Raw genomic sequence first — 20,560 nt, forward strand, 5'->3', positions numbered from 1 at the left:
CTCACTAAAAATCAGTGTTTCAAATGTAGGTTTTTTGGTGTTAGATATGCTAATAACTTTGAACCTCTGAGCCATAGGAACATCTGTTCTTGGGACCTGGCATGTTTGCTAGAGAACTTGAGAGGAATTTGTCTTTTGGATGATAATGGATGCAAGGAAGCTTGTGAACTTCTCAGTCAAATCTAAAACTGCCCAGAGATCTGTGATTGTGGGATGAGGATCTTTGTGCTACTTTCAAAAGCACAAGAATACAATTACACTTCTGGATTTGGAGGGAACAGATGTCCCTAGAACAAATGATACATTGCATTTTCTTGTGAAATTTGTGAGATTACATCTGTTTGTAGGAGCTTACTGAAGTAGTGTGATGCTTATTCCAGATTTTTATCTTTGTGAATACAGCAAGAAACTTTACTTATGCTGGTTTACTTTTTTTTTCTCTCAACTTTTTTTCTGTTGTAGTATCTCTTTTTTTTTTTTTTTAACATATTTCAACTTTACATCTGAATATTCTGCTGTTATTTCATCTCCGATTTTGCCCGTAGTTCAAGTGGGAGAACAAATTTATTGACTGATTTTTCTTGCTGTACTGAGCCATCTTGCAGATGGAAAATTGAGGTCGTATTTTTTCATATGGTCAGGTTGTATCAATTTTGCTGTTGCAAAAGTTTTGAAGGAAGCTAGGTATAGTTTCAGGGTTTGGTGGTGTGAAATAATAAAGATTGCAGGGGGCCTGCTATTTGAAGAAAAATATGTTTAGTAGTGTGATTTTAGGCCTACAAAATGCTCATGAAAGTTTGCTTTCCTTTCCTTCCAGGCTTGCTGAGACAGACATGGCAATATCCTGAATGGGGTATTGCTGCTTGTTTGAATACTTTTTCTTGTGCCTTCCTAGTTGTTGTATGCTCTTAGCACCAATCTTGTTTTTCTCTCAGAGTATTCCTTTTGTATATTTAGCCCTTTAATAGATCTTTCTAATATGAAAGTACTGTTAACGTCAATTTCACAATGAGAAAGTGCGTCATCTGTGGTAAATAACTCGCCTGAGACTACACGTGAAGTCTTCCTAGGTGGGAATTGAACTTCTGTCTGTTTGATTCTAGGCTAGGTGTTTACTTCAGTATGTGCCTAGTCATGGAGATCTCTAATTTGAAATTACAGATGGAAAACCCACCCCTTCTCCCTCTATAAGGATTTCTACTTCGAGGGTGAGGAACAGTCTAGTCCTAATGAGTCGTAGGCCCTCATTTTCCTAGTGGATAAGCTTTCTCTTTTTTTCTTTTTTTTTTTTTTTTTTCATGAGAGTAGAGGTGTTGGGAGTTACAAGGAACAGTTACTGAGTAAAGAATTAGAAATAGATCAAACACTTCCATTTGGATTCAAGCAGACGTAATTTAAAAATACCTTTTTTCTGTCCAGTTTTACAGAAGTTACTGAAATAAGTGTTTTCTCGCATAACAGGGAAAAACTGAAAGCCCTGACACAAATACCTAATATTATATATGAAATATGGTCTTTGAGCTCTGCTCTTAATTTTGTTTTGAGGATATCTTGCTCCTGCAAGATCTTACTTCTTCATTAGGGACTGTAGTGATAGGACAAGGGGTAACAGGTTAAAACTTAAACAGGGGAAGTTTAGATTGGATATAGGAAAGAAGTTCTTTACTGTAAGGGTGGTGAGGCACTGGAATGGGTTGCCCAAGGAAGTTGTGAATGCTCCATCCCTGGTGGTGTTCAAGGCGAGGTTGGACAAAGCCTTGGGTGGCATGGTTTAGTGTGAGGTGTCCCTGCCCATGGCAGGGGGTTGGAACTAGATGATCTTAAGGTCCTTTCCAACCCTAACTATTCTATGATTCTTTCCAACCCTAACTATTCTATGGTTCCATGATTCTTGTCTTCCTAGTATTCAGTACTTAAGACTACAATGTGTGTAGTCCTCTGTTTTTCTCACCCCTTGGAAAGAAAGCTGACTTGATTCAGGACTCTGGCAAAAGGCTGCGAGTTTCATTTAATCACTGAAGAAGTTACATTAATATAATATACTACTAAAGAACTCTTTGACATTAAAAAGTTAAACTGTTACATGTATGAATGACATAGCAAACTTTTTAAGAGGGAAAGATCTTCCCAAATCTTGCTAGAGAAGGAATTTGTCTTCATCAGAATATTACCTTACTTGTATCAATCTGTGTGTGTGATTCATTAATTTCTGTGAGAGGTAAAGAATGGTGACTTTAACTTCATAGGCCTTTTTAGCACTAAAAAGTAATTGACTCTTATCCATTTTCAGTAGCTCAGTTCTGAGTGATGTTCAGTGATCAGTGTCTTGACAAGCCCACCCCATATCGAACCATCTAAGCGACATAGCTTAAATTTCAAGCACCATCTAAACTGTGCAGAAGGTGCTCATGTTGCACCTACCTTAGCAGGGTAGAGTAAGGGCTCCTGTTATAACTTGATGTTGCTCTCTGAAGCCTATTCCTGGAGAAAGGATAACTGAGATTGCGTATGTAGTATGGTAACTGTCATTGTGGGAAAGAAATTACTTTTATATTAGGTTCTAATATCCCATTTACAAAATTTAATTTTTAGAATATTTTTTCTAACAGGATTGTTAGAAAAAAATTTTTCTAACAGGATTTTCTCACTCTCTGTTGTCGTCATTGTTTAGAGTTTCTTTTTTGTTTGTTTGGGTTTTTTTTATCTTGGTGGTTCAACAGTTATTTGAAAATGCCTGTTATCTTTTAAAGATGGTAGTGTTATGTCTTTTGGTTTCTAATGACTTTGCTTTACAATTGGTGTTAGAGGAAGGAAATCCCCCGTGACTGTCTAGCCTTTTTTGCATCCTGCAGTGACACATTTGTGTACATTCATCTGCTAATACTGCCACTCTACAAAACTGCACTTGAAGTAATTTCAGATGGCAAGTGTATAAAAAGCTCTTTGGTTTTCATCTTCTCCATATTTTTTTTTCATCTCCAGCCAGAATTTTCCTAAAATCTTGGGATTTTGCCACGTATGTAAGTGCTGCTGCATTCTCCTTATTACTCCCATCCCACTGTATTTTACAATCATCTGAGAGAAATGGATCGTAGTTCAGCAATTAAAATAAAAGTTTCAGGGAGAGCTTCAACAAAATTAGTTGTTCATTTACATATAGGAGTGGTTTTCATGTAGTGTTCCCTATGGCTCTGCTTAGCTTCTTATAATGAGACCAGATTGTTCTGTGGCAGAAATACCACAGCAAAATGTTGGCACGTAGACCAGCATTGAGCTCTTTTCTGAATCGTAGTTACCTAATTCTAAATCCTAAATGAGATGATGTCTGTTAAATGTTTCCAGGATTGGCTTTGGTTTATGAGGGTTCTATAGTCAGCTCCTAAATTAAGAATTAGTGGATAGGAGTTTAATAGCTTTGATTTATAAGAAGTTAGTAAAACTGTATAACAACTGTAGGGCATGCTCTCATTCATTACTAGAAATCTCAGATTCAGGGATTTTGTATTTTAGAATCTTCCTATCTAAGGCATAAAGGATACTGAGGCTAAAACATGCCTCACCTGCAGAGTCAAGCTCTTACTGTAGAAATCTTGCATTCCTGTCTGTGATGGTACAAATTCAGGTCTGCAGACCTTTGCCTGTAGTCTTGAGGTGAGGTCAGTCTAATGTGAAAACATTAGATTTGGCTATTCATAGGTAGAACAGATCCTAGAAGCTAGTGCGTGGTTTCTTTGGTGTTCTTTGACCTCAGTGTTGACTTGTAGGCTCCAGTGTACTTTAATATTCTAGGCTACAAACTGCATTGGTTTAGAATCATGTACATGCTCTGCTCAGACAATTTTCCCCATGAGAGTGGAAGTCTTCTAGAGGAGATAACTGGAGGCACTATTTGCAGGAGCTCTCCCCTTGCTAGAATATGAACCAGCAGGTAGTTGTGTGTGTGGAATTGCAGAACAGATGGATTTCTGTCTTTTCCTTCTTGAATACCTACGCAGGTTTCCATGTGCTAGCTGTGGTGAATCCTTAGGTGCTCCTTGTCTAACTTGTTTGCAGACTTTATTCCTGAATTGGACAATACAGTAAGATCCCTTGTCCATGATTTTCATATTTTTCTTTTGTACAGAAATTTCTCCAATTTGATCTCTGTGGAAGGAAATTTTTGGAAGTTTAAATCAAAATCAGTTTTTTCAAATGGTTAAAAAGCACTTATCTGAGGAGACTTGAATAGCAGTCTTCAGGTTCTCTAGCTAGTTATGCTGTGAAATCCAGTGTTTATATGCTTCGCCGGGGGGGGGGGGTGTGGACCAAATGACCAGATGACCCAACCATTCTGTGATTCTGTATAGCTTGCATCTCAGTTTTATCCATACTGTATTGTCCTGTATGGCTGAGCCTTTCAGTGGTCAGATGATGTCAGTTCCTGAATCTTCTTGAGTAGTTGTTTTGCAACTTTGTGTTCCTTTATCATACTGGTTTCAGTTCTCTAATTATCTTGAAGTTCTTTATCTTGAGGGTTACTACAGACTCAGGGATTATGTTTGGTTACATGTTCCTAATAGTAATGCATATAGCAGCCATCTTCAAAAAAATAGCAGTCTGGCTGGCTTAATCTCTCTTGTGGGCTTTGAATATGCAAAATTTTGGCTTAATAGTTCAATAACATTTATGCCGCTTGCTTTGTAAGTATGGGTTTGGGGGGTGGGCACACTTTCTTTACTGTCTGAAAATATTGCATTTATATTATTTTTTACTTGGCAGTTTCTCCTTTTCAGAGAAAATAGCCAGTTTGCTATCTCAAGGCTGTGTATGTTGCCTCTTCTCTGTTACATGAGCAGTTTTTGTGTTCCTTCATTTACCGCTTCATTCAGTGCCTGAAAAAGACTTGTGAATAAGCTTCAGCTTTATTTCTATTTTTCTGTGTGTTTACTCAGCAGCCCCTTGAGTCATACACCGGGGTGCTTGATTTGTAACCTGCAGATAATTCAACCAGTGCAGAGCCCATTTTTTTTAAGAGAGTGTGGGCCAGAGAAATTGTTGGGGCAGTAGCCTTCTCTCGACTGTTAAAATGCACGATCACCACCAGTCGCAGCATTTACCTACACATCATGTTCGTTTGTTCATTGAGACACCACGTGTATGTCTTGTGTACAGCATGGTCGTGATGCATATGCACAGTAGGTGCATGATGAGGCAACAGCATGAAACATATTGGTGGCCTGCCCCATCTGAAAACTCTGGCGATCCATTCCAGGTGACCAATTTTGCATTGGGAAGTTCTGAGGAGAGTGATCATATAAACTGCATGGCATTTCTGCAGAATCTGCTGTTGAGCACCACTTCCATTGATTCTAGAGATGTAAAGAAACTGATGAATAGATGTAAAAATAACATCTGCTGGTCGCTGTAAGTGGTGGCTTTAACAGTCGCTGCTGTTACAGTGGTACAAACTTGCTTCTGTCTGTATCTCTGTAAAGAAACAGGAACATAAGATTGGCACATTTAAAGCATAAAACTTCTTAACCTTATCCCAAGCCAAGTTTTTAATTTCTGTTGATTGATGAGTCTGTGTGGCCTGGGATCCTCAGTGGGTAGATCTGTTTTCTCTTTGTGGCTCTATTGGAAAGAACACACTAGAATTTGTAATGGCTTACTGCAAACCCTGGTTGCTATTACTGGAGTCTGGGCTTCAGACTCAACAGCATGACATTTGGTGCAATTTGATGCTTTTATATAAATGATGGAAGCAAATTACTTTGTTCTTAACACTAGGAGGGTAAGACCCCAAACATCATGGTAAATGAGTCAATACTAGCAAGGAACAAAGTGAGTAGCCATAAACCCACATAACTTGACAGCTACTGGCCTAATAAGAGTCTTAGATCAGGAGTAGCTTGTTTGCTGTCTTGGCAGAGTCAAAAATGAAAACAGCCTAGTGTGCATGTTTTTCAAGATTTCCCTGAAGTTAGGTGGTAATTTGACTCTTTGGCCACTTGAAAGGAGTGCATGGGAAGGGGACAGAAGGAAATAGAAGGAAGCATTTTGTGTTCTTTTTTTATTCAACAGTAAAATGGCATTTTGGTTCTGCAAGAACTGTTAAATAGCTGCAGTAGAAATGGATTTTTTTTTTTTTAATTTAATTAACTTGAATAATGAGCTGCTAGCTATAAAAGCGTTATTATTTGTCTTACATAACTTGAAAGAAACCTGAATTTAAGTATAGTAAACGTAGACTGCCTTTCTGTTCTGTTTGTTCTGGTGCTTTGCAACTTTGTTTTCTGGAGGAACATAAATTAACTGTAACTCAGAATATTGGGGCAACCATTAAACCGAAGGTATTTTTTCAAATATTATCAAAAAGAACAAAAGCTCATAGCTGTTAGTGTAAAACACCAAACCTCTAGCTTATAATTTCTTTCTTTAGTTTCCCCTTTTTCTTAGTGTATTACTATTTGAAGTACATAATACATAAATCAGAAAATTCTTCCCCTGAAATAGTTAAAAAGCATGGGCAGAATTCATCATAGATGATGACCTAAACATTATGAATGCATGTATAAGTTGTATTTAAATATTGATGAAGAGACTTGATGGGGGTGACTTTATAGAAAGAATAAAATTCACCTGGGAAAATGGACCATTTTCTACTATTTCTATTTCTACTATTCTTTGAGCGATTTCTTTCATTTCCAGACATGATGTGAAGGTCTAATAAATACTTGAAGAAAGAACAATACATCTGGCGCCCAGTTAAAAAAAAAAAAAAAAAGTGATGCTGTTTATGGTATTTGGAGGTATGCATTGCACAGGTGTAAAAATCTGCAAGCAGACCTGATTCTGAAGCTCTGTTTTTTCTGTGCTTTAATGGACTTGGGGTAGTCTGCACTTAGTGGCCGATGGTGCGCTGTGTGGGTATGAATGAGTGTAAATAGTTCAGGCAAGGTCCACCTGCCTGCGTTTGAAAAATCTCAGTTTGAAAGGATGGACTTTTGAAAGTGTTCCAATTGTTCTTGTGGACCAGTGAAGTTGTGCTGCCTCTTCTGTCTGTAGTATTTACCTCCTGGTTGATGAAAGCACTGCCTTGAAATATTGTTTTGCTATCTTCATGCGGGGACTTCATCCAGACAAAATGTAAGATGATATACTTTGCCTTTCATTACTGTGCAGTGGGGGTTAATCAGCAACATGTGTTCATTCTATTTTTCCGTAAACTTTCCCATTGAGCAGTGAGAAGTCATGAATGATTTTTGGGGCTGAAAGGGTGATGAGCAGGGTCTGATGTTGGTTTCAGCAGTGAATGCATGCTCTGTTGTATTGTGGTGAGGAAAGAACAGAGAATACACATTACAGTTGAGACTAGCCCCCTCAAAACCATGGTAGGTTTGGGAGATCCTGATCCATGTCACTGTACTGCCTTGTCTGAAGCAGAAGCCTGAAGCTGTGGTCTAGCATAGCGGTTTTTGTGGTGTGTTCTTTCATTCTGCTCATGAAAGCTAATACTGAGAAGTAAGTGTTTTGTTAGAAGGCTAGAATCTGCATATGCATTAGAGCCCTCTCAATGATCCACACATTTTAAAAGTTGAAAATCACTTGTTTTTTTCCCGTATCCCAACTTATGCCTTAGTCTCATAGATGCTCTGGACATTGTTTTTAATTTCTGAGAGGTTGTGTGCTCTTTCCAGTGAAGAATGGGAAGAACTTTGATACTGCCAAATTTTCACAAAGGCTGAGAAACCATTAACCATCTGACACTGGCTCAGTATGCCAAATTACTCTCAAGAGTGGTGTTGTGGTATTAGTACAAAGAAAATCATTAAGGTTGAATTCTGCTTTTATACAAGTGTAATCCTGTGTATGTCGTGTAACCACATTTGTTCTATATTGCTTTTGTCAATGAATCAAATGTGAGAACTGCTCTAAATTGGTACCTTTTGTTTGAAATACACCTTATTCCATGAATTTATCCTGTCTGCAGAACCTGAAAATAACCTGAAAAAATAAAATTTAGGGAGTACTTAAAAGAAGAAAAAGATGTAGTCATGAGAAAATAAATGTTGATTTGTTGGTTTGGTTTTTTGTTCTTTTTGGTTTTGTTTTTGTTTGTTTTTTTTTTAGGTCAGAAGACTTGTCTCCACATACATGGCATCTTTCCTTACCTCTATATACCATATGATGGTTTTGGACAGCATCCAGAACATTATCTTCGTCAAGTGGCATTCAGCATTGACAGAGCACTTAATGTGGCTTTAGGCAATCCATCTTCTACTGTTCAGCATGTTTTCAAAGTGTCATTAGTATCTGGAATGTAAGTATGACCTGTTAGGATTTTTGGTTATTTATTTTGAAATGTTTTTGTAGTTGTACTACATAGAAGTACTTACTAATGGAGTTGGGTGATGCAGTGCTTTCTCTTTTTCTTTTACCCCATCTGTGTCTTCATACAGGGCCTGTACAACTACTAAATAACTTTTCTCACTTGCTTTGATCTTTAACACGATCAACAGGTTTTCCCCCTAATGCTCAACACAACCATTTTTCCTAAACTTAGATCCTAGGGAGGATCTTTAGCTTAGTGAGATTCCTTTTTAGCTTTTTCTGTCTCTGCTATGACAGCAGTTCTTTCCATCCATCCTTTTCTACCTATTTGGTTTATTCTAGGGTCCCTGTGACCAGGCAGGAGCCTGACTCTTAAGCCTCCTTTTCTTTGTTCATCTAAGATGACAGCTTTAGGAAGCACATCACAAGAGACTTGTCGGGTCGTGTTTATCTGATCCTCCCAGCAGCAGAGGCCATGAAAATGAAGGCTTTTAAACATTAACTTAGAATCACAGAATAGAATAATAGAATAGATTGGGTTGAAAAGGACCTTAAGATCATCTAGTCCCAATCCCCAGGGATATCTCCCACCTAGATCAGGTTGCACAAGATCCTGTGCAGCCTGGCCTTGAACATGGCCAGAGATGGGGCATCCACAACTTCCTGGGGCAGCCTGTTCCAGTGCCTCACCACCCTCATGGTGCAGAACTTCTTCCTTATATCTAACCTAAATCTCCCCTTTGTAAGTTTGAACCCATTACCCCTTATCCTGTCACTATAGGCCCTCTTCAGATATTGGAAGGCTTCTTGTGAGGTCTCCACACAGCCTTTTCTTCTCCATTTTGAATTGTCTCGTAGTCAACTTCTATTTAACTTACATAACCAAGTACTGAAAAATATGTCTTATCATAATGACTAATAGGAAGCTGTCCTGGAGGAACATAGTTAATCTATACATGCATTGAATTTTTCATCTTCAAAACAGTGTAAATGCTGATTTTCAGTAGTGTGCAGCACTATCTTTTACTTATTTTTCTTCTCTTTTGAAGTATGTTCTTTCTAACTGTGAAATTTAGAAAGATAATCATTCTGTTCCCAGCCAGTTCTAGTAGTATCTTCTAGATATTGCTAGTAAAGTGGCTGCAATTTCATTTTCACTTTTAATCAGAAATTTCTGTTGTGTTTTTTGCAGTAACAAGGAAGGTAACCCACCAGACTTCTCATTTTTGTTCCTTTTGTGAGAACTATGTGAATTGTAGTATAGCTGTTCACCTCAACAGTGAAAGCTGGGCAGAGTAAACTGCTGAAGACAGTATTTCCTCAAATCAGTGAGAAAACAACAGATGGACATTAGGAGAACCTGCTTTTTTTTATCTCTCTAGCCCTAAGAGCTTCCAGTCAGTCACTAGTGAAAATCAGGTGCTCATTGCAGTAGGAATGAGTGTTCCATGTATTTTGTTTGCTTGAGTAAGAGGCTAATGGGAAGCACCTAACAGAAATTGTAATGTATCTTCATCTTTACCTGGATAGATATGCTTATGTAGTCACACAAATCTATTTGTTTTCTTCTGTTCTGACCTGAGTCAGATTATGCTTATAGATGTTATTGTGTTGAGAAACCTGCAGGTTTTTTTAAACCTTGGAGATTATTTTAGCCATTCTTTTCTGTGTTAGCAGGAAAATTGTTATGTAATAAAGATGCCTGCTGAACCCTTATAAGTTTAATGTAAGATTTTTGTTGCATTAACTTCCAAGCATAGTGGAGGTACAAGAATAAAAAAGAGGCAAAATATGCTGTCTTTTTGCATTGAAGTTAAAGTAGGTGTTCATAGATAATATTGGAAGTGGTGTAAATCTTTCTCTTCCTGCTGCCATGTCAGTGTCAGTACGGATCACTTGCCATCCAAGTGCTGACTTTTTTTCAATGTAGCTTTTGATTTACATGCCTACAGCACATTGAGTCATTATAACTCAATGTATATAACCTGTTATTAGGTTCATACTGTGTTTATAAGAAAGAGGTTTATACAGTATACATGATCTGATCTCATTTTCAGCTTAACAGCTTTAAGTTTGTTGTTTCAACTTAGTTCAATTTTAACATCATAAACGTTTTTTTGAACAGTTCAGCCTAGCTTTTGGAGATACTAAATTTGTGTATATTTAACCATAGTAAGGATAGCAGTATTAATACTGTAGTTGTGCAGCTCTGCTGAACTTGCATTTAATTTAGGACTGAAATCCCTCTTACTACTTAACTTGTCAGTTTACTTAACTACTACTTAACTCCTACTTAACTAGTCGGTTTTTTGACTTAGCAGGTAAGCATTCCAGTTGCATTTTTAATAATATTTTTTATTCAGGGATTTTATTTTGTAGAGGTAACATTTAAATGTATGTTTTCCTGAATTTCTGTTGATTTTGGTTGTGATTACTGTAGACTTCTTGCATTCATCCAGTGTGTTGCATTATGGCCTCTTTCCTTAACATGCTATTTTACAAGCATGTAAGTTTAGATTAGAATTCTAGATGCTGAAAAATCAGTAATTCAGTCAAGTAATACCAGAATTAATGCTGTCTGTTCAACCTCAGTTTAGTCTTGACATACTAATTATTCTATGTCTTCTTTAATTGCATTCTCAAATCCTATTTTCTTCAGGATTCGTGCCTCATTTGGTGCACAAGATGATTAGTAATCACTGAAAAGGGGCAGCTATTCACTCTTTTAAGCTGTTCTTATTGTTCAGTTATTAATATTACACGGCTGGTATTTACTCATTTACACCTGATCTGCAGAATTAATGTCCCTAAGGGATTTTGTTACAGCATTTATCAGAAAGGCTGAATGTTGGTTTTGAAGCAGTCCAGCACTGATTATTAATATACTAAAAGTACTGTTATGACAACGTGCCATAAATGTGTTAATGGATGGGGAAAGAGAGAAACAACATTAAGACAGAAGTGCATTCTAATTTTGATTTATTTTTTTTAAGCTACTTTGATATGCATAAGGCTTATTCTTTTTATATAGTAACAGAGTGCTCCCCTTTGGCCTGACATATGTGAATTTTCATTCTCCTGGATATGAAGGGTTTTTTTCGTTGTTGTTTGGTTTGGTTTTTTCCTAGATTTTAATTTTGCGTTTATAGTAAAATGTAGTTGAATAAATGCCACAGCATAACTGTCTAGCTTCTTGCTTTTGCTTCTTCCTCTCCAGGCCTTTTTATGGTTACCATGAAAAGGAGAGACAGTTTATGAAGATTTATCTTTACAATCCTGCAATGGTAAAAAGGTAAGGATGTGGTGATATGAAGTTCTGGCAGATTTCCTTATATCTTGAGTTAAAAAGACAATTTTGAAGCAAGATTCACCTACATATTAATAAAATAAAAGTAACAAAATTATTGTGCAAATTTTTCAAAGCACGTTAACAAATTGTGTGTTTTAAGCATGCCAATAATCTTTTCAAAGTAGTAGCATATTAGGAAAGCAAGACTAAAATGTACTTGACTTGCATTTTCTTGTATTAACTGTAATTCTTTAACACTTGAACAAATTTGTACCAGGTTACTTTTCCTGTAACTCTTAAGGAAAACCATGTAGAAATCTTTGATGTATTATGAAGTAGATTTTTGTAGATTTCAAGTTTTTAATTTCTAGCACCCATTATTAAATTTAAATAATACTTGGAAAACTGGATAGTTTTTGTTATTAGATAGTTTCTCTATTTCTCAATAGAGTAACATTCTGTTAAATGAAAGCACAGTTGATCTCAGTCTTACTGTCACAGTAGTTGCAGTAAATTAAGGAATAAATAAGGAGGAATTACTTCTCTAGCATAAACTGAAATCCCTGGAGTGTGTAATATTACATATCTGAACTGTTCGGGTTATTTTAAATCTAACACATGATCATGTTAGGACTGTCTGGGTTTTGTTCTAGGCTAGTAAAATTTTGTGTTGTTTTATACTTCTGTCTTAGTGTAACCTATATGCATGTATGACATAATAGTTACTTTGAACTTTGGAGCTTCTCATATTTGAATTACATTGATTAAAATAATTTATCAGCATTGTTGTATTGGAATACTTTTGGGTTTACATTCTAATTTGTCTTTAATTTTAGAGTATGTGAGCTTCTGCAAGGTGGAGCCATAATGAACAAATCTTACCAGCCTCACGAAGCCCATATTCCCTACCTCCTTCAACTCTTTATAGACTACAACTTATATGGAATGAATTTAATAAACCTGGCTGCTGTCAAATTCAGAAAGGCAAGGAGAAAAAGTAAGGGGTTTATTTCTTCAGAATAACTGTTTTGAAGACTAAAAGCTACCATTTTGAACAAAATGTCACTAGTTGTTGGACAGTTGCCATAGTTTGTGGCTGAATGAGTGTTGTGCGTTGCTTCCCTATAGTTTGCATTCTGTGTCAAAACAAAGTCCATGTGTAGCTTTCTATCATTTTTTGGTTGTGTGCCTGTACATTGGGACTGAGGAAGAGTCTGCTTCCTGAAATGAGATGCTATGTATCAAGTAAAACTTGTTCTGTCAGCAGTGCAGCTGTGACCATTTTCACAAAATGACCACACCGCTTTTCAAGTTAGAAGATTAAAAATATTTGCTATTTAGTTGAAGTATCTGGGTTTTTAATTTTATTATGTTTGTTTTGATCCCTGTATCAATTCTAATTAATCTTTCTGCTGCAGTAGTGTCTTTACATTATTATGGGTAATCATTATACTCTGCTGACAAATAATATTTTAAATTAAAATGCTTGTATTTTTACTAATCTCATTTGCTCTTAGGTGAAATTTGAAATATTGTCTGAGCAAAGGAGGTGTTTTGAATTTCCATTTTAAAAAGTTAGCTTGGCATTTTGAATGTACACGCTTACATAAAAGTGAAGTTTGGCAAGAACATCTGTAATGTTATCTAAATGCTTCAGTATAAAGGGGAGATAACAGCAGGAAAACCATAATGTCTTTAGTACTTAACATTTAGAAAAGTAAGTATTGTTTATTTAAATCATAATTGTTCCTACAGCTAAAATAAGAGCTGAAAAGAATGGTAAGCATCATTCTGTAAAAACAGCAAGTAAGAATTATGCCAACTTTAATTTTGTCCAGTTATTTTTATGCGTGTAGTCAGACACCATTAGGTTGTGCATGGGTTTTCATAACTGATTCTTTTATGAAGAAAAATACGCTTCATACACAGTGATAAACCACGCTTTTTGCTGGTGTCAAAACTATGGGAAGACTAAAAGCTCAGCCACAGACAGAGCATCTTTAGGATATTCAGTCCTGAGGAAGTATGGTCAGGTAACTTTAGTCTTCCAAACATCCAAAGCGGCCTTCTAGAGACATGCAGTGTGATTATATCGAATGGTTGCTCCCATTCTTTTTCCATAGCTCTTTTCCTCTCTCTTTCAGATGATAGATGACAGGCTCAAGCCAGCTATATTATCCTCATAACTTATTTAAGGATGAGAGGCCTAGGTCTTGAATGGGAAGAAGAAAGTGAAAAAGGAGCATGAGTTGAGACCAGTGAAGTTTAACTATTCTGGTAGAGAAGAATCCGATAGGATAAAGGCAAAAAAATGACAGACTCCCTTGTCCTGGCTTGATCAGATAATGGCAACAGTGCTCTTAGCAAGATTCATACTGCTTTGCATAGCTCCACATCACACGTGTATAAGTAGCCTACCTCAGACTGTTGCAGTCCCTAGGCACATGGTTGCTATCAACAGCTCCTAGCACAGCAGCTGAGTGGCAAATGGTTTGTCCCTCATACAACCTTATTGAACAGCTCTGTCAAGAGGCCAGTCCTTACACAGCAGCCCTGACAAGCACCATCCTTTCTATGCTCAGATCTGTTGGAGCGGAGTGGAAGGCGCAGCCTCTGCTTTATGATTGACACACTTACCTGCATGTTCCACAGTTTCAGTGCCTTGGGAGTGCACATTCATTTTAGTCAAGCGTGGCCACGCAGGCCAGGCTGAACACTGTTTCTTAGACAGCAGTAAAAGCCTTTTTCTAAAGATGTGCGGCAGATGCTTTTGTTCCCTTGCAGATGATGATATAAAAATCGTTCTGGCAAAGAACAGAAAATTCAGTAATAGGTCTGGTACTAAATGTAAGCAAACAGCCTCAGGAGTCTGTTTCCAGTGGTATTTCTCTCACTGAGATAAGTAGACTGCTTTGAAGGCTGAGAGAGGTCAGCAGGGAAATTTATAGTAGCAGGGATACTCTGCCTTCATCAGCCTGTTTCCAGAAGATGCAGGACTTCTTTTATTCAAGTTCTTCTCTTTGTGTGGTGAGGCAGAAGGCTGCAGGTTCATTCGCACACCACACGCCACTAAGACTATTATAGAACTTTCATTTTCAGTAGTTGAATATTTTCTGAAATATGACTCTGAAAGACCTTGTGTCCTGGTTTTCGATGTGTCACTGTTACTGTTCTTAAAGATCTTCAAGTGAAGAAAAGGGGGAAATTAAGTATCCTTACATCTCTGTCCACAAGACTAACTTTACTGAAGAAATAGATACAGGAATTCGAGTCTGTTTTGTTTGGGGTTTTTTGGTTGTTTTGTTTTGTTTTTTTCTTCAGAAATATTTGAAACTAGGGTTCATGTGGAATAAGAAATGGGGTGTTGCGCTGAAACTACTCTAGTGTGGTATTTGAAATGCGTGGAGTTTAAAAATAATAGTATTTGACCAGTTGTCCTATAATCTTGCATAGCTGCTTTAAAATACACATATTCATTTAAAATACACAACTGTCCAGTCACATTTCATCAACGCAGAATAATCAAGTTCAAGCTAAAAAATAACAACAGATGTTTCCATGCATAGTCAGCTTGTATTTTAATATGGAGAATTAGCTCATATGCCACACCATAAAAACATGGCTATGTTTCTTCCTGGACCAGTTTTGCCGAGGGGCAAGTTGTCACTTTTGAACAGCACCAACGCAGTGCTGCCTTTGGTTTGAGCTTGGTCTGTGCAGGGGGGATCAGGTATTTTGTGTTATCTTTCTGGAATCACTTGCTTAAGCATCACAGTGCATAGACCATCTTAATGCAGGTGTGGCTGAATGTGAGCTAGCTTCTGAATAAACAGAAGCATTTCTTTTCACCACAGAGTGCCACATTTCCCATGTGAGTTTAGTATTTGTGTGTCGTATCAGTGTGCTTAGGAGTCTGATGCAGGGGCAAGGTTCACAAGAATTAGTCTGGATGCAGTAAGGTTGGTCTGGAACCATTAAGGTCACTGGATTTCAGTTGCTTCTGTTTGTAGCTTCTAAGGTGCTTTTGGCAGGACGTTTCCCAGTTGTTTCTGTAGTAACTATATTATTATGGGCTTTTTGCTACATGAGATATCCCTATCCCTGCTATTCCAAGTAGTGGAATTCACATTAGTACGGTTCTGTGATTAAACATACTTTGAAATTATAAAATAAAAATACATGTTCTAATAAATACATATTGAAGGCCTCTGATAATGGAATTATTCAATTAATGTATTTTTTTAAAAAAATGCAAAAGTGCTTGCTGTCGCTGAAAGGTAAGTCTAATACAAAAAGCCCTGCTAGTGTGTAACACCAACACAGCTGAGAAAATTCAAGGTTCAAGCTGGTCTTTTACACAGAAGTGGGAGACTGAATAATTTTCATTGTCTTCTGCCCTTCTGCCTTCCCCTAACTCCATTCCTAGGCTTTTTTCTTCTTGTGCCAAATCCGGTGTATATTGTCTTTTCTTCCTCTGAAGAGTGAAGGTTCAGGAGGAGACCACAAGGGAGGTAGTAAATCTTCAGAGGAGACTTCTCCAGCATGACTTTGGAGCATGCTTCCTGACACTGAGACCTCCAAACAAACTTACAGGGTGTTTTCTTCATTTGTAGGTCAGACAACATCTGCCTTCATTGCACGTTTCCACATACTGCTACTGCCACTGCATCTGGGCTGTATTGTGTATTCTCTTTCAGCTCACAAATAAGAAAAAGTGTGGAGTAGAATTTAGTATTTTCTTTGGCTTCTAATTTCCACTGGGATCTGTCCTGAGGACCCAGATACTTGGAATTCTGAAATTTACATCAGACTCTGCATGATTTACTTTGAAATTCACGTGGATAGGAAAGGATGGAATTTAGGTTAAGATATGACTAGAACACAGGAAATGTAGTTCTAATAATGTCAGTGTGTTCAGAATACATTTTTCTTTTTACATGTATCTACATGTTAGAAAGTTAAATCATTTAAATGATACCAGAGTTACTTTTTAAAGATGATGAAATGTAGTGCTCTATTCTTTAGGAGCATTTGGACTGGTAGTATTAAATGCAATTATTTAAGGATATGTGTGAGAAAAAAAAAAAGGTATCAAGTAAATGAATTAATTTCTCATTCTTTTTTATTTTCTAGGTGGTACATCAAGTGTAAGTAAAAGTTATAGAATTCACTTGCCAGAAAATTCAAACCATGCATCTTTCGCTGAATGGGAAGAAGATGAAATACCAAGGTCAGCATGACAATTTTTTACCTTTTATGTAGGCTGTATTTTCTTTTTTCCATCAACTTGTATATGCTGCAGAGTTCCAGCCTCTCATTTAAAGGACCCTTACACTTTGTATGTTCAAAAAATCCCAAAAAACCAAAAGATGTGACACAGATAATCGTTACTTAGTTTCTTTGTATAGTTGTCCCGGGTTCAGCAGCAGCAGTCACTTTTTCTCCTTCTTAGTAGCTGGTGCAGCGCTGTGGTTTTGACTTTTGGCCTGGGAATAATACTGATAAAGCTGATGTTTTCAGTTGCTGGTCAGAATGTTTACTCTGACCAAGGACTTTGTGAGTCTCATGCTCTGCCAGGGAGGAGGGGAAGCCGGGAGGAAGCAGAGACAGGACACCTGACCCAAACTAGCCAAAGAGGTATTCCATACCACAGCACGTCATGCCCAGGATGTAGAACTGAGAGTCCCGGAAGGGCTGGAGTTCTGCTGGGTGGGGGAGTTATCGGTCGGCGGGTGGTGAGGTGTTGTATTCTCTTCCCTTGTTATTTCCTTTATCATTATTATTATTGGTGGTAGCAGTAGTGATTTGTGTTATACCTTAATTACTGGACTGTTCGTATGTCAACCCGTGGGAGTTGCATTCTTTCGATTCTCCTCCCCATCCCTCCAGGAGCGGGGGGAAGAAGGGAGGGGGGGAAGTAGACTGCGTGGTTCTAATTTACGGCCTGGGCTTAAACCACGACAATAGTTTTGGTAATTTGAAACTTTCTGGTACATGGCTGTAAAAATCCAATTGGGAGATAACAATAAGAATACATGTGGCAAATTCAATTTTCTGATTTTTGGAAGGTATGTTCCTAACTAATGACTCCTGATGAAAAGCTGAGCAAGTTTAGTAGTTATAGAGAATACTTAACACATCAGTTAACAGATTCTGGTTTTGTAACTGACATGAAGCGTGCTCTCAGAGTATCCCAATTTGTCCATTTCAAATAGTAGCTACATAAGAATCTCAGCTTAGAATTTTCCTGTCTCTAAAAAAGGAAGAGTATGGGAGATATTTACAGATAATCAACTAGTGCTGTAGACTAACATACTTGTAGACTAACTTGTAGGTATGTAGACTAACAGCTTGTAATTTGTAATAGCTTTACTTTCATGAGAGAAGGAATATACTTGGATTGGAGGCCAGGGGGCGGGGAACAGGCAGTGTCTGATGCTACCTTAGTTTGTACGTTTACCCATAGCAAATTCATTCTTTAACCTACTTTATAATGTTTGACAGGTCCTGTAAATACTCTGTCATTTGGTAGTCTTCCCCTTCTTTAGGTAGCTCATTCTTCTCTGAATAGCTTATTAGGCTCAATATGCCATGCTGTTTGCTAGCGTTACGTCCTGGGAGCATTTAGTTCCCCAGCAGAAAGTAAGTGCCTTAAGTCAAACCATACTTCAGATTTTTCTAGTGTGCAAAAGCTTGAGCTTCCACAAGGTAGCATCTATTTTCTGATTCTACTACTTCTACTGTAAGGAGATTTTGAAACAGCATTCATTTGATGGTTGTATTGTGTTTTTACTCAAGGTCAATTCATATCCAGTTGTTCTTGGGCTATGTATTCTCCTTTTATGGCTGCATGCTTCATTCATAGTCTGTATCAACCTTTATTTGCCTCACTTATGTAAGCCAAGTTACTTAACCTTTGGAGGGTTGCATTGTAAGTTTGACCAAGATTATCTGATGTTACTTTATACAGATCTGGGGAAGGCAGATAAAAAGAAAGCAAAGTAGCATTTCCTGGCTGTCAAATCCAGAGAGGGCACAGCTCAGCACAGCAGGAGCCAAGGCACTCATCTTCATGGCTGTATACATAAGCCTTCTTTCTTTCTCCTTCCACACTTTTGTGTATACAGCCAGGGGTACAGCCCCTCACTTGTGGCAGTCCTTTTCCAGCTCTCACACGTTCCACAGTGGGATATTAGCAGTAATGGGGCAGATACCAAGCCTGTCCATTTCCCTAGCATTCATTCTCTGTATTTTTGCCAGTAGAAAGCTTTTTCTTGAATGTAAAGCCTGAATACTACTACATAGTATACCAAACAAATTCTCTGTAGCACTATATGCAAGGATACTGGTAGTGTTCTCCCTGATACACTTTACAATATCATTTACCGTGCCATTTTGGCTTGTAAACTTTTGGGGATTTATTAGTACAAGATGTTTCTCCTCTTCCATTTTTCCAAGTGATAATCTTCTGTTTGAAATCCCTTAGAAGTTCATCCAGGGTCTTGCGTCCCATTTTTAAATTTCATCCTGTTTCTATTAGTCTACTTCTAAGGTATCCCGCTTTTGTTTTGTGATACTGTGATCTGGTTATGTATCTGGTATGTCTACAGCTTGCCTTATCAGCGTATTTCATTAGTATATTTATTCCTGCACTTCCTGCCAGCAATATTCTGGTCTATATTCGGCTCTGTGTGTTAACCTTCCTTTTTTTTTTTTTTTTTTTTTTTTGTATAACTTATAGGAGTTTCCCCTTTAGCCACATCTTAAAACGCTTTAACAATTTAGGAACTGATTGACATCTCCAACTGAAATAGTTTCTTTCCTGTTTGATAGTGTCAAACATTCCTTTGTCTAGAAGATTAATTCTTTTGTTAAAGTTGTTCTAGCATGGCTGTCTTCCCCATGGTGTAGGATGTACATGCCACTGCAAAATAATGAACCTAAACTCTTATCCATTCCTGATTTTACTCTGTTCTGTATATACACAAAATTAATTGCCTGTTATAATTTCTCCTGCATTATTTATGAGAGGCATCAACTTCAAATAGTGCCCTTTAATCAAACCCATACTGCAGCTTGTTTTCCTACTTTATTTCCTTTAAAATGCTGAAAATTTGCATATAGGTTGGTTTAATGGACTTCTAATTGTTGTGATCAGTGTTGCTGAGGGTGAAATCTGACCCAGATAGTATATGAGATATCTATCCAAGGAAACCCGTGTAATTGTTTCCTAAAATGGTTGTGACTCAGATTTTTTCCACGCGGTTTTTATTCTTGCAGTGCGCAGCATTACTTCATATCTGTAAAGCTGACATTGTTCCATTATTTCTGCCTTTCCTTAACAAAGTATATTCTGTATTCCAAACATTTGGGGTTTGTGTATAGTGGTATTGATATCTAGTTTCATGCACGATACTGGCACAGTCCCCTTGCTTTATTGTACAGTCTTCTTGAGTTCATGTTGAGATGTTTACCTGCTTTGTGAATTGTTTAGCCAAAAATTTTTACTCACTTCATTTCACCATTTGGCTGATATTTTCGGCAACATTTGAAGATTCTTTTATGTGTGCTGAACTTCTAAGTTTTTGCTTGTCCCTTAGATAGGGAAAGATCTATGAGATCTTTATGCCTTTTACTGATATACTTAAGTCTTTCGTTGTTCTTTGAAGAAAAGGGGAAAAGACAATCAAATGTTGTTTATGACTACAAATTTTTTAGGGCTGTATTCTTAATGAATGGAATGTCTGTTTAGACTCGCTATCCTTTGTTTTATGTACATCAAGGATAAATTTTAAAGGTAGTCCAGCATGTATCTGCCAAGTCCTTGCTGCAAGTGGCAGTTGGCAAGTTCTCAAGTATAACCAATGCCAGTGATTTGGCATTTCTTGACTCTGTAGTACAGTATATCAGGTGGCTGAAATATGTTGCTGAACATACGTAACGTTACCGGCATTCTGC

General features: G+C 37.4%; 1 protein-coding gene across 1 annotated transcript in view; it reads left to right on the forward strand.

Annotated features, from left to right (window-relative positions):
• The window catches only part of REV3L (REV3 like, DNA directed polymerase zeta catalytic subunit), a gene marked incomplete at its 5' end in the record, with an annotated part of 119,161 nt that overhangs the window by 37,467 nt on the left and 61,134 nt on the right, over positions 1 to 20,560 (forward strand). The window contains 4 exons of the mRNA XM_080616497.1: positions 8,113 to 8,302; positions 11,531 to 11,605; positions 12,439 to 12,599; positions 16,736 to 16,832. Coding sequence (XP_080472623.1) covers positions 8,113 to 8,302; positions 11,531 to 11,605; positions 12,439 to 12,599; positions 16,736 to 16,832 — 523 coding nt within the window. The remainder of the gene's footprint in view (positions 1 to 8,112; positions 8,303 to 11,530; positions 11,606 to 12,438; positions 12,600 to 16,735; positions 16,833 to 20,560) is intronic.

This window comes from Psittacula echo, assembly GCF_963264785.1.
Source record: "Psittacula echo genome assembly, chromosome: 4".
Taxonomy (NCBI): domain Eukaryota; kingdom Metazoa; phylum Chordata; class Aves; order Psittaciformes; family Psittacidae; genus Psittacula; species Psittacula echo.